Source organism: Phacochoerus africanus, chromosome 16 (genome assembly GCF_016906955.1).
Source record: "Phacochoerus africanus isolate WHEZ1 chromosome 16, ROS_Pafr_v1, whole genome shotgun sequence".
Lineage (NCBI taxonomy): Eukaryota > Metazoa > Chordata > Mammalia > Artiodactyla > Suidae > Phacochoerus > Phacochoerus africanus.
Window position 1 is genome coordinate 37,422,099 of NC_062559.1, and position 12,910 is coordinate 37,435,008.

Below are 12,910 nucleotides of genomic sequence, written 5' to 3' on the forward strand. Positions count from 1 at the left end.
CAGTGAATAAACTTCCTTGAGAGTCAAATTTTCATTCACTTAATGTTAAGAAACTAATTTCATCAAAGATGCCTACATTATTATTTTTTTTTTGTCTTTTTGCCATTTCTTGGGCCACTCCCACGGCATATGGAGGTTCCCAGGCTAGGGGTCCAATTGGAGCTGTAGCTGCCAGCCTACGCCAGAGCCACAGCAACGCAGGATCCGAGCCGCTTCTGTGACCTAAACCACAGCTCATGGCAACGCCGGATCGTTAACCCACTGAGCAAGGGCAGGGACCGAATCTACAACCTCATGGTTCCTAGTCGGATTCGTTACCCACTGCACCACGACGGGAACTCCATTATTTTTTTTTAAGTAAGGTAACTGGGCTCATGATGATTGTATCTTTGATATAATAGACATGGTGTCAATAGCAACAAAACATTTTTGGAAAATTACATGCAGTCGCAGCATGTTACTCACAAGCTCATTTTTTTTAGAATTCAAAAATAAAGACTGGGAGAAGATAATACACACATACATGTGTTTACAGTGTCCCTGTTTGATCATTGCTAAGACTTTGACATATTTATGTCATCTTTCTTTTGTGGACTTAGAATGTGACAGGTAAACTTGAAACACCCTTTTTCCTCCCCTGCTCCCTGTTCCATTTTTCCTCCCACCTCCCTAGAGGGAACCACTCATATGAACTTGATGGGTGTTGGTTTTGTCACATTTTCTACTTTGACATCCCCTGGTATGAATCCATAGACAACGTAGAGTACTGTCTGTAGGTAATTCTTTAACCTTTTCTTGATGAAACAAATGTAGAAAACCACACAAAATAAGTGTACAGCTTTATCAGTTATTAACAAGTGAACACTCTTGTCAACATAGTCTAGGTCAAGGAGGGACAGATAGGTTAACTACTCCAAACAGAAGTCCCATCCACGTGCCCCATCCCATGAAAAAAATCCCTCCTTCTCCCCCCAAAAAACAACATCCTGCATATTACTCTAATTATTTCCTTGCATTGCTCTATAGTTTTATCACCCAAGTGAATAACTCCAGACACCATAGCCTTGCCCAGTTTTAAAATTTTTGATAGGTCTTTCAAGTCTATTTTAAATCTACAAGTTTCCTTTCCATCCCTTCCTTTTCCTTGTAACTTAGCTGTGGATCTCTCCTGTAGAGTTTCTACATTTTGCTGATTGCATCCCTGTGGTATAATTGAATATGTTTCTCTGAGCTCTGTATGCCCTGAAAATTGGCAGCTAGATCCAGAGACTTGATCAGACTCCAATTTGATGTCTTTGGCAAGGATCTAAGTGATGGTGTTTTCTTTCATCAGGAGGCCATCCTAAGCAGTTTTCTCTTTTATTTTTGTGATACTAGCAGCTGTTGATGCTCTATGACTAGGTCTATTCGTTCTTTGGGGGCTGAAAAATGGTGCTCTTCTAATCTATCAATTATATTTCATTTAGTAGTTGAAATATATTAGAGACAGTTTCTCTCAGCATCATCATAGTTTGGAGGTGTTTTCTCCCACGGTTCCTGGTGATACTATTCATTCTGGGAAAGGCAGGATAAATGCTAGATTCTTTTGCTTTAATTGCCAGTTTTCAAATAAGTCATTGCCGTTTTATTATCATCCCAAAGTAGTCAATTGATTTTCTTTGAAGTATCATTATGAACTCATGAATTTAAACACATTTGATAAGTTTCAGTCTACTTCAATTATTATCCTTTTGAAGCTCTAATTGTCTCATCTTTGACCAGGAGAAACATCCTCAAGTTGGCTCCTGGGTTCTTTTGACGTGAGTCTGTCATCTTTGATAGCTTCCCCACTAACTGGTATGACGAGCCGTTCCAGCCTGTCTTGTGTATTTCCAACCCCAGGCTTGAAATCAGTCATTTCCCTTAGAAGTTTTGGTTTGTTTTAGTGGGAAGTAGTATTAAGACCACAATCTGGGTGCATCGGAATGTCATTGCCACTGAGTTGGTCATTCTTTCTAGGCTGCTTCAGTTGACATTGATAGAAAATATACTTACATACATTTAAATATATTAAAATAAAATATCTAATGATATCATACTGACGCTTCAAATCAGGATTGCAGGATTTCTTTTCTTAGTTTCTTCTGTGTCAGAGCGCTCTCTCCTTTCCACATTCCAAGTCCTACTTCTCAAGGATGAGGGGACTGATAGAATTAAAATACCCGTAATTACTTATTCACCTATCCTTCATACAACCGTCTCAGTATGCCAGTTCTAACACTGCTATTGTTAGTGTATTTTATAATCATTGAGAGCAGTTAAAATTGTTTTTTGAATATACCTTTCCCATTTCTCCACCCTTTTTACTATATTGTTAGAGCATAGGGTCATTACATACAATGTATACATTCCCTTTTCACCTTCATTTATAGTTCCATCAGCAACTGGATGATTGGTGTGGACCAGCAGCCCTTAGGCAGATGTCCCTCTAGCTGAGTTGTTGTTGTTCTTTCCTCAGGAAGGATTCACAGGAACAATATTCCCTGAATTCTTGCATGCTGATAACAAGTCGGCTTACCTTTTCTACTTAAAAGACAGTGTTTTTCTGGACCTAAAAATCCTTGGCACAATTTCTTTCCCTGAGTGTTTTGAATATGTTATTAAAAAGCCTAATGGTAACTAATTTTCTTTTCCTTATAAGTGACTTGATGTTTTTGCCTAGTTCAAAGGATTTCTTTTCTTCTACAAAATTGAGTCTCTAACTAGACGATGCCTTGGTGTCAGTTGTTGTATATTGATGTTCTCAGGAATGTGATGTGCTCCTTTCAATATGTGGTTTCAAAAGCTGTTTTTTATAATTTCAGGAAGGTTTTTGGTATTTGTTTCATTTCCTTGATTTGGTTTTCTTCAGGGATTTCTAGTATCCATATTTTAAATCTTCTTTGCCCATATTCATGGTTTCGCCTGTCTCTTGAATAAATACTTTTTATCACCTCATTTCTTTTTTGTCTTGAAGGTTTTCCTCTTTTACATGTTCTATTTCTCTTAAGACATCATCTGTTGTATCCCCTTCTTGTGTTCATTCTAATTTAGACTTCATTTCTTTTATAATCTTGTATTCTTCCCTGAGTTCTTTTATTCCATGTCTGAGTTTTTCCAATTCTGATTTCCGTTGTTCTTTCATGTCTCATATCGTTTTATTAGTGCTTCTCAGCTCATTTGGAAATGCTGTTATGTTTTAATCCATTTTTTGGCATGACTTTCTGGCATGCTTTTGCTATCTGTAAGGATGTGATTCTGTTCCTTATTCTTTTTTTTTTTTCTTATAATAACTTTGTATGGGAGTTGACCTAGATACATTTCTGTTGCTCATTTTTATGTAAAATTAGTTTTCAAAAACTCTTAGAAAGAGAAATGGTTCAGGGTAGCTTTTCCAAATGCAAAGAACACTATTGCCTTTGTATAGTGTTAAAAAATAAGTTAAAAAAACTCATGGCTGCTTGCATCCTGAGATTTTCTGATTCTGCCCCTCTGCCCACTTTGATCTGGACTTTCTCTTTTCTTTGCTTCTATCCAGCTCAATTTTGACCCCAAACCCAGCAGCTTCTCCTCAGTGTGTGCCCTATCCTGGAAAGGATTTCTGGTAGATCAGTTTCTAGAATTTCTAGATGCCTGACCACTCAAGCCCCTTAGTCCTTCTAACTTTGAATCCTTTGCACTCATCTGCTATTGCAGTGGGCAAAACCAGTCCCTGTTTCAGCTGATGTTCCTAGTTGGTCCACAGTACTTTGTCATCAGTACCTCCGGGCTACTTAGGGAATTCTCCTGTTCATCCTCTGGCTTCTCTTTATTTTCTCCCCAATGACGTTGATAATCCACAGGTCTCGTGGTCGTAAATGCTTTATTGTTACCTGAATTGTATGTGTATTTTGGGGCTCATAGGGATACCTCGTTTTGTTGTAACTATTGTCCATGGGATTTGTTTTTCCTATCCAGAAGCTCTTTTTTTTTTTTTTTCTTTTGGTAGAAATTCAAAGAAATTCCAAAACTCTGCTGCCTCTACCATCATCTTTCCATAGTCCTCCCTTGTGGGAACTTTAGTTTTATAGCAGTGTCTGCTGTACATACAGCTCTGCAAGCTGTGCTTTTCACTCATCATAGTCTTGGAGATTTAAACATGTTAAGACATGTTTAGAGCTACTATGTTTTATAGTCCTTCACCATATAAATGTTCCATATTTTATTTCTCCATCCTCCTATCTTGGACATTCAAAGTCTGTTATAAACCTTACTTTATATTTTCACATCTCTGAATTAGAAGAAAATATTACTATTTTACAAAAAGGGAAAAAATTAAATAGTCATAATTATCATTAAGACTTGTTTGGGTAGGTTGTCATTTCCTGTGTAATAGACCACACTGACAGATGTCACCATTTGTACCTAGAGTTTAATTTTCTCTTTTTAGGCAAAGTTGTATTGTTCAAAGATGAAAGTCTGAGTAAAAATCCTATTTCTCAGATTATCCTGTCCTAATGTACTAGCAAAATATAAATCAACATGAACTAAGATTGCTGGTATTTGGGGTTCTATCTTGGCTACTCCTAATTCATAACAAAAAATTTCAGAGTCTGCTGGGGTAAAATCAGAGGCTGAAAGTCAGATTCTGGTAAAATCATAGTTGGCACTTTATCATGGGAAGCAAAGAAGGTATTTCAGTTTTCGGTGGTGGGTTCCCTTTTAATTGGAGGACTTTCAAAGAAAGGATTAATAAGGCTACTTGGGGTTATTTTCATTTTATTAATTATGTTTACATCTAGATGGAAATAAAGCACTCAGTTCAGATTAAAAGCTCTTCCGCTTGACAGACATAAAGGCGAGATGGGCATTACCGTTTCCATTTTGGGGACATGGAAGAATGCATACAATGGTCACATGAATTGTACAGGGCAATGGAGACAGTCTGACCTGACCCTTGGCTAAAGACTTTTCCTTCTAGAAACCAGTGCCTGCATGCGCCCAGTATTGCCTTCTGCCTGGTGAACCAGGAGAATGGGAGAGGGGAAAAGTCATTATGCACATGAACATACAGTTACTATTTTAACAATTATTTTTAAATAGTACCACTTTTACCTCCAGAGCTAAACAAGTACACAAAACATAACCTTAACCGAGAAAGCATGCAAGCAACATTCTTGAGAATAAATACTCAGTAAATCATGTTGGCCTCTCCTGTGACTGGGAAGACAGTTTTTTCAAATTGTGTGAAGTATTTCTGACCTTCTGCTCTTGCCTCTGGCTCTCATTAGTGAATACCTTGGACAAATCTCAGAATTGTTAATGGAAAAAAATGATTAATGAACTCATTCTCACTAGAGGTCGGCAGGCTCATATGCCCTCGGAGTCTTGCTAGAACTTCACTTTCTTAAGTCACCTCTGCAGATATCTTATCTCTGTGGAGCATGGTCGTTAAAAACTCATGTAGACTTAAAATGCGGAAGGCAATCCTCTTCATATCCTGTAGGTTCTGAAAATCCACATGCAGCCTAGAACAGACACCACAAAGCTATCTCGGCGGTCAGTTCATCTCACTGTGCTTCCAATTTCTAATCAGTGGTTCGTGTATACCAGGTATTTCTAAGGTAGAAGAGGCATCAAATAAAATGTCCTAAGTACATCACACTGCATACTGCAAATAACATGGGCTTTTGGAGCGAAAGATTTTAATGTCTTCCTCAACCGCTGTGGTCTTGGGCAAGCCTTGAGCTCTCTAAACCTCAAAGTTCCTCCCCATAGAATGAGAGTACAAAGAAACCCTCCTTCAAAAGCTTCTTAGGAGAAAAGAAGTCGTGGTAAACATAAATGTGGCCTACAACCTGGAATGTCCTCGTTTTACTTCCACACACACACATGGGTACACGTACAGTATGGTGACTGTGCACTTGTCCCTTTTTGACCGTCCTTTGCCTTTGGGAATGGCCATAGTTCTTTCCCTGTGCAGTTCCAAGTCCTTTTGATTCTGTAGCAGTTAAATGCTCTTGCGTTGGTCCTGGGCACAGGCACAGTTTAACTGTATCCATCTTACCCTCAGATCGGTTACTGGCAACATGTTAGTGCCAGCCTTTTCTTTAGCTGGAACAATAACAAGTTACCATCTGATAGCTGCTGCCGAGGCTCAGCTGGCTTTTTCTTGACACTTTGCCTCTCTCTGCTCTGCACCCTTCTGTTCAGCTCTCAGAGGCCCATCTCATGTCCCACGTTAGCCGTCACTGCAGGAGCCTGTTACTCACAACCACCAGACAGTCCTGCTCAGAGTGTGAGGAGAATTGTGCTGCCATTCAATTCAACTCGAGCAAAACAAGGTTCTCAAAAAAATAAGACACTTGAAAACACCTCTTTTTTTTATCGGAAAGAAGAAAAATGTTCTCTGCCTTTCAGGCAGCCCTGCAGGTATCTTAAAGAACACCCTAGTGTCAATTTTTAAATTGCTCTGCTCTCGGCTAAACTATTTCTACATAAACAATCCTGGAAACTCATTTCCAAAGTGCTTTGAAGTTCACCTAATTTTGAATGTCTGTTACATAATCCTCCAAGATTCCAAGACGGTGTAGTGAAGGGGACTGAATCTCACTCCTACGTTTTTCAGATAAGAAAATTGAAGCCCAGAAGGGAAAGCAGGCTGACCAAGGTCAGAAGGCAGGTAGCCAGTGCCGAAACCCAGGTCTCTGAGTCCTGGGACATCAGAGCTTCCTGAGGCGGCAAGGAGCACCCAAGGAGTGCTGTTTTTATTTTATTATGGTTGTATTGAGGTTTAATGCACATGCCATACAATTCACTCATTTAAAGTGCATTATTCAGTGACTTTTAGTATATTCACAGAGTTGTACCCCCATCCTCACCATATTTAAGGACATTTTCATTATGCCAAAAAGCCCCCCGATCAGCTCTCACCTCCCAAACAACTGTTCTTCCCAGACCTAACCAACCACTAAATCGACTTTCTGCCCCTGTGAATTTGCCTATTGTGGGCATTTCATATAAATGTTATCATACAGGTACTTTCACTTCACATGAAGTATGCCAGCTCGTGCATGTTGTAACTTGTATCAGAAAGTCATTCCTCTTTATAGCTGAATGATATTTTGTTGTTTGGTTAATGGACATTTGGGTTGAGCCGTTTCTGCTTCTTGGCTATTTTATATAGTTCTGTTATGAATAGTCATGTATAAGTTCTTGTATGATGTGTATTTGCATTCCTTCAAGGGTAATTCTGGAATGGTTTTATTGGCTAACACAGTAACTCTATAGTAAACCATTTGAGGAACTGTCAGAATGTTGCCCAAAGTTGGCTCTGCTGTTTTATAGTCCCACCAGCAGAATATGAGGGTTCTGTTTTCTCCGCATTCTTATCAGTACTTGTTATTATCTGTCATTTTTTCAGATTTTTTATTTTTATTGCAGTTAGTTGATTTTCAATGGTGTGCCAATTTCTGCTGTACAGCTAAGAGATCCAGTCATATATATATATATATATATATATATATATATATATATTCTTTTTCTTATATATATTCTTTTTCATATATATATATATTTTTTTTCTTTTTCTTCCATCATGGTCTAGCCCAAGAGACTGGTTATAGTTCCCTGTGCCATACAGTAGAACCTCACTGCATCTTCATTCTAAATGTAATCATTTACATCGACTAACCATAAACTCCCAGTCCATCCCACTCCCTTCCCCTCCCCCTTGGCAACCATAAGTCTGCTCTCTGTGTCTGTGAGTCTGTTTTGTAGATATGTTCATTTGTGCCATATTTTAGATTCCACAAATGGGTGATATCATATGGTATTTGTCTTTCGCTTTCTGACTCCCTTCACTTAGTATGAGAATCTCTGGTTGCATCCATGTTGCTGCAAATGGCATTATTTTGTTCTTTTTGTGGCTGAGTAGTATTGTATATAGGTACCACATCTTCTTAATCCATTCATCTATCTGTCATTTTTATTCCAGCATATCATAGTGGGTGTGAAGTAGTATCTCACTGTGGTTTTGACTCACGTTTCCTTTAATAGCTAATGGTGTTAACCATCTTTTCTTGTGCTTATTGGCCATTTATATAACTTCTTTGAAGAATATCTAGTCAGATGCTTTGGTTGGTAGATGCAAATTATTACGTTTATAATGGATAAGTAAGGGGTCCTACTGTACAGCATAGGGAAGTGTATCCAGTCTCTTGTGTTAGAAAATGATAGAAGAGAGTATGGAGAAAATAGAGTGTGTGTGTGTGTGTGTGTGTGTGTGCTGAGTCACTTTGCTGTACAGCAGAAATTGAAGGAACATTGTAAACCAACTATACTTTAATGAAAAAACAAAACCAAAAAAGTGTTTAGTACAATTCACCAAAACTTTCTGGTCCTGAGCTTTTCTTTGTGGGAAGCTTTTGATTACTAACTCAATCTCTTGTTATAAGTCTATTCAGATTGTCTATTTATTCTTGAGTCAGTTTTGACAGTTTGTCTTTCTAGGAATTTGTCCATTTCATCTAAGTGATCTAATTTGCTGCCATACAGATGTAATAAATGCCTTGGATGTGCAGATGTCATAGTATTTCCTCATGGTTCTTTTTGTTTCTGTAAGGTCAGTAGTAATGTGGGATTGGCTTTAAGTTCCTACTTCAGAAGCATAATGTGTGGAAGTCTCATGTTTTATTGTAAAAAAAGTCCCATGAAATTATTTATTTAATGTGAAAGTGATATTATTTACCTTTGAGTAAGTACCAGAGAAAGTTTCCATATTTATCCTGCTGTTCCTCTGCCCGACCTCCAAGCAACTGGTAGCCCAGTTTGAGACAAGTATGACAGGATGAATTCTTCTCAGGGAGGGTTTCCCATCTCTCCCCAGGACAGCCCATCTGTCCTAACCACGCTAAAGTCCTGCGTGGAATTGCCAGTGTTCCACAGTAAACGGACAGACAAGAGAAACAGAACCAGAGAGTCAACAAGCTGCGTTGTGCAAAAGATCACTGCACAAGGCCTTCCTCTACTCTTGTAAGAGGAGAGGGCAGGAGGAAGGAGCAGGTTTAGTTAGTGGGTTTGCATGAGAGTGTGTGTGTGTGTGTGTGTGTGTGTGTGTGTGTGTGTGTCTATCTGCCTATGTCCTTTGGTGTGGATGGCGGTGCAGAGGCATCTGTAACAATTAGTATCCTTTGATCTATGGAACACCAAAGTCAAGACTAAATAGCTAAGGTAAAGTCTTTTTTTTCCCAAATGGACACCACAGAAGATTTTTTTTTTTTTTTTCCTTTTTAAGGCCATACCTGCAGCATATGGAAGTTCCCAGGCTAGGGGTCAAATGGGAGCTGAAGCTGCCAGCCTAAGCCACAGCCATAGCAATGCAGGATCCAAGTCATATCTGTGACCTATGCTGGATCCTAAATCCACTGAGTGAGGCCAGAAATCTAACCCACATCCTCACGGAGACTCACCTGGATTATTAACCAGCAGAGCCACAATGGGAACTCTCAGAAGAATATTTTTAACAAAGCTGTATTTCAGATTAACTACTTTAAAGCAAATGCTGTTTCCATCATCATCAACAAATGAGAACCTCAGCTGTTCCCTGCTTTACAAGAGAAAAGGAGACTCCAGAATATAACTATATTTTTATAATGAACCAGTGGTCTTTAGCATGTACAGTAAACAAAGTGGCATTTACATAAACCTGAGATGGAAATGCTATTTTAATGGATACATTAACTGTAACATTTCTTCCAAACCCTTGTCATTAATCATTTGAGTTAATTATAAATTAAGCTCTCAGTTTCAGTTGCTAGTAAAGATGATTATCAACCCATGTGTTAAATTCATCATAATCAAAAATCTATTTCTCCTTCTTTATCTTTCTTAGAAAAACTGTTCTTGAAGACCACCTGCTATGTAGTGGTGCGCATGTTTGGACCAGACATCATTAAACTGTGAGTATGCCAGCACTTTAATCTGATTCCCTTGCTGGGACATAGGGGGAAGCAGGAAAACCGGAAGGTGGCTGGCTCCGCTCGCAGTAGGATGTGCTTAATGGACAAGGCCGTGTGTGGTATCTGGTTCTTGTTAAGAGTGGAAAATTCAAACCTGACTCAGATCTTTTGTCACCCTAGGCAAAGGCTCCCTTACCTGGCTCAGTTTCTCTCTAAGAGCCTTTCAAAAAGAATTTCACAAATGGTGCTAGTGAATGATGGCTGGATATAGGCATTTGACCCTTTGTCCTGAGATCCCCAACTTGCCCCATCCTTTCCCTACTCCCCATCCTGGGTTCTCAGGCCAACTGCTTCTCAGGTTCTTCCCTTCTCTCCTACTGGCTGGTTTTCTGGCCTCCCTTCTTCCCCAGCCCCCGCCCCCACCCCTCAGTATCCTGCACATGTGCCATTACCGCTTTCTGTCTGCTTCCTTTCCTTTGTCTTTTTTTTGAGCTCAGGACACTGGATCAGATAAATCATATTCCAGTTTATGGAACTTTCTCATTAAGGATCCATACATGGATTTCTTATATTTCTTATTCAATTATTTCCCTAGTTACTTTGAACTATGTAATTAGCTGTCAGACCTACCACCCAAGGCAAAGTCTAGGACCTTGACAATAACCTGCCCTAACCAGACAGTCCTTCCCTTCATTCTCACGCTTTTCGCTACCTGAGTCATAAATCCCATGTTCATCCTTCTCTTGCTTTTCTTTTTCTATAGCTTTGTTATACATGTTTATTATATTAATATAATAAATTATAATCATAAAATAATGTGATAATACAATAAATATTTTAAAACCTTTATGATTAATAATATACTTATTATATATGTATTCCTTAAAGCATACTTTGAATTTTTAGTTACTTCTTTATTTTATGAAGAGGGTGTCACATTGTTCCTAATCTTTGGGGAACTGCCACTTTATTTGTATGTCTGAGAGCCATCCGTAGATTTGTGTCACTGCTGTAGTGCATACTCCGACTGCAGAGTATTTCCACTGTTGTCTCTATAAGCGTCTTTTTCTTCACTCTCCCATTGATGGGTATTTGGGTTGTTTTCTGATTTCCTCTCTTGTGAATTGTGCTGCCATGAACTGTGCTTACACGGCTCCTCTTTTATATGCCATTAGCCTCAGAGCAGAGTATCGCACAACAGAATAGCCTGGAGTTACAGATTTCTAAAGGCAGAGGGAATTTACAATCACACAGACGGGAGAGATGATCCGTGCTCTGTGGAGCTGTGCACTTGCCTCTCTCCCTGTTGACCTCAGTCTCTGTGCTCAGTGGTATCTCACGGGCCTCGTACTGGGAGTGTTTGGAACACGGGGACCCTGTCATTTTCACTCCCACCTCTCTTATTGTCATTGCCTCCTACCTGGACCCCAGGCCCGCAGGATTGCCTGTCGCCCTGCAAGTCCATAATCCACATTATACCTGGCTACAGGGCTTTTTAATGCAGAATTAATATGGCCATCTCCAACAGAAACGTTTTCACACCCTTTGCAGAATTTTGTAGCCCCCTACACAATGCTCTTTATGAATGGGTCCCTGAGGACATTTTCAGACTCGCCCCTGGCTTTTCCACAGCACACCATGCTCCAAACCACTTGCGACTCTCCCCACGCACCAGAAAGTTTTTGCCTCAGGACTTTTATATGAGATGTTCCCTCGGCTTGGCACATCCAAGACCTCTACCCCAAACAAATCCCACTTCTTTGGACCTCAACTCTAGTGTCACTTCCTCTGGAAGCTTTCCCGACCCTCTCTAGGCTGAGATAAATACCCCCAATACACACACACACACGTGTGCATGCACACACACACACACTCTTTGTATCTGTACAAACCCCCTAGCACAGCACTTACCATATCTGCTTTTAATTTAATTCTTGTTTTCTTTTCTGAGTTACTAACTAGATTGAAAGACTTCCAAGAGCTAAGGCTACATTTTATTCATCTTTGTATCTCTAGGTACTTAGCAAAATACTGAATATGTGGAAAAAAGGAAGAAAGGAAGGAAAGGAAGGCAGGGAGGGGTCTTTGTATCTCCAGGGCTTGGTGTAATACTTGAACATAGAAAGCCTTTGATGAACATTTATTAAATTGATTAATTCTTGGAGTTCCTTTGTGGCACATCAGTTTAAGGATCCAACATTGTCACTGCAGTGGCTCAGGTTGCTGCTATAGCACTGGTTCAATTCCTGGCCTGTGAATTTCCACATGCCGTGGGTGCGGCCAAAAAAATTAATTCTTTAAAAAAACAAAATTATCACTGTAGAGGAACAATGACTAGACTGCTCCCAATCAAATTACTTGAAAATATGAACACTGGGAAAAAAAAATTTTTAGCCTATTCAGTGAATCTTTTTATCACCTAGTCTGAGCCAGGTACTCTGGGGAAAATGTCAGATTAGCCAGAAAGGTTTTCCTGAGCCTCTGTTGGGAAACCAGAGAGCTAAATGGAAAAGAGTCAGAGAATCCAAAGAGGGCAGTACACGCAGGTACCGACAAGGGGTGCAGAGATCAGCTACCAGCTGTGCTGGGAGTAAAAGGGAAGTGGCCTGGGTTCACTGGGAGACCCACTGCTCTTCTGTAGCTCCGGGCTGGAGGGCCCGGAGTGCAAGAGCCAGTTAAGCATGGGTTCAAAGAGAGGACAGACACGTACTCGGTGCAGCAAGAGACTGTCTCAACCTCGAATGACTATAAATGGACAAAGGTGTTGAGGAAGAATGGGCCCTGCAAGCCCCTGAAAGAGGGCCATTCCTCGAGTAGCTCGGGCGGGGAGGGTTTCTTTGAGGTGACTCAAAGTTAGAAGATGACTGATTCTCATTAGTATGGGGGAGGCCACTTTGAAGAAAGACAGGTGTCATAAATGATCCCCCTTGGACGTCCTGTCCACTATGAGTTTT

The 12,910-nt window shown here is 39.9% G+C and overlaps 1 protein-coding gene across 6 annotated transcripts in view; it reads left to right on the forward strand.

Annotated features, from left to right (window-relative positions):
• AOAH (acyloxyacyl hydrolase) overlaps nt 1-12,910 on the forward strand; it is a 180,790-nt gene that overhangs the window by 29,218 nt on the left and 138,662 nt on the right. For all 6 annotated transcript variants that reach the window (XM_047763046.1, XM_047763049.1, XM_047763047.1 and 3 more), the window contains one exon: nt 9,890-9,956. In XM_047763046.1, the coding sequence (XP_047619002.1) occupies nt 9,890-9,956 (67 nt within the window). The remainder of the gene's footprint in view (nt 1-9,889; nt 9,957-12,910) is intronic.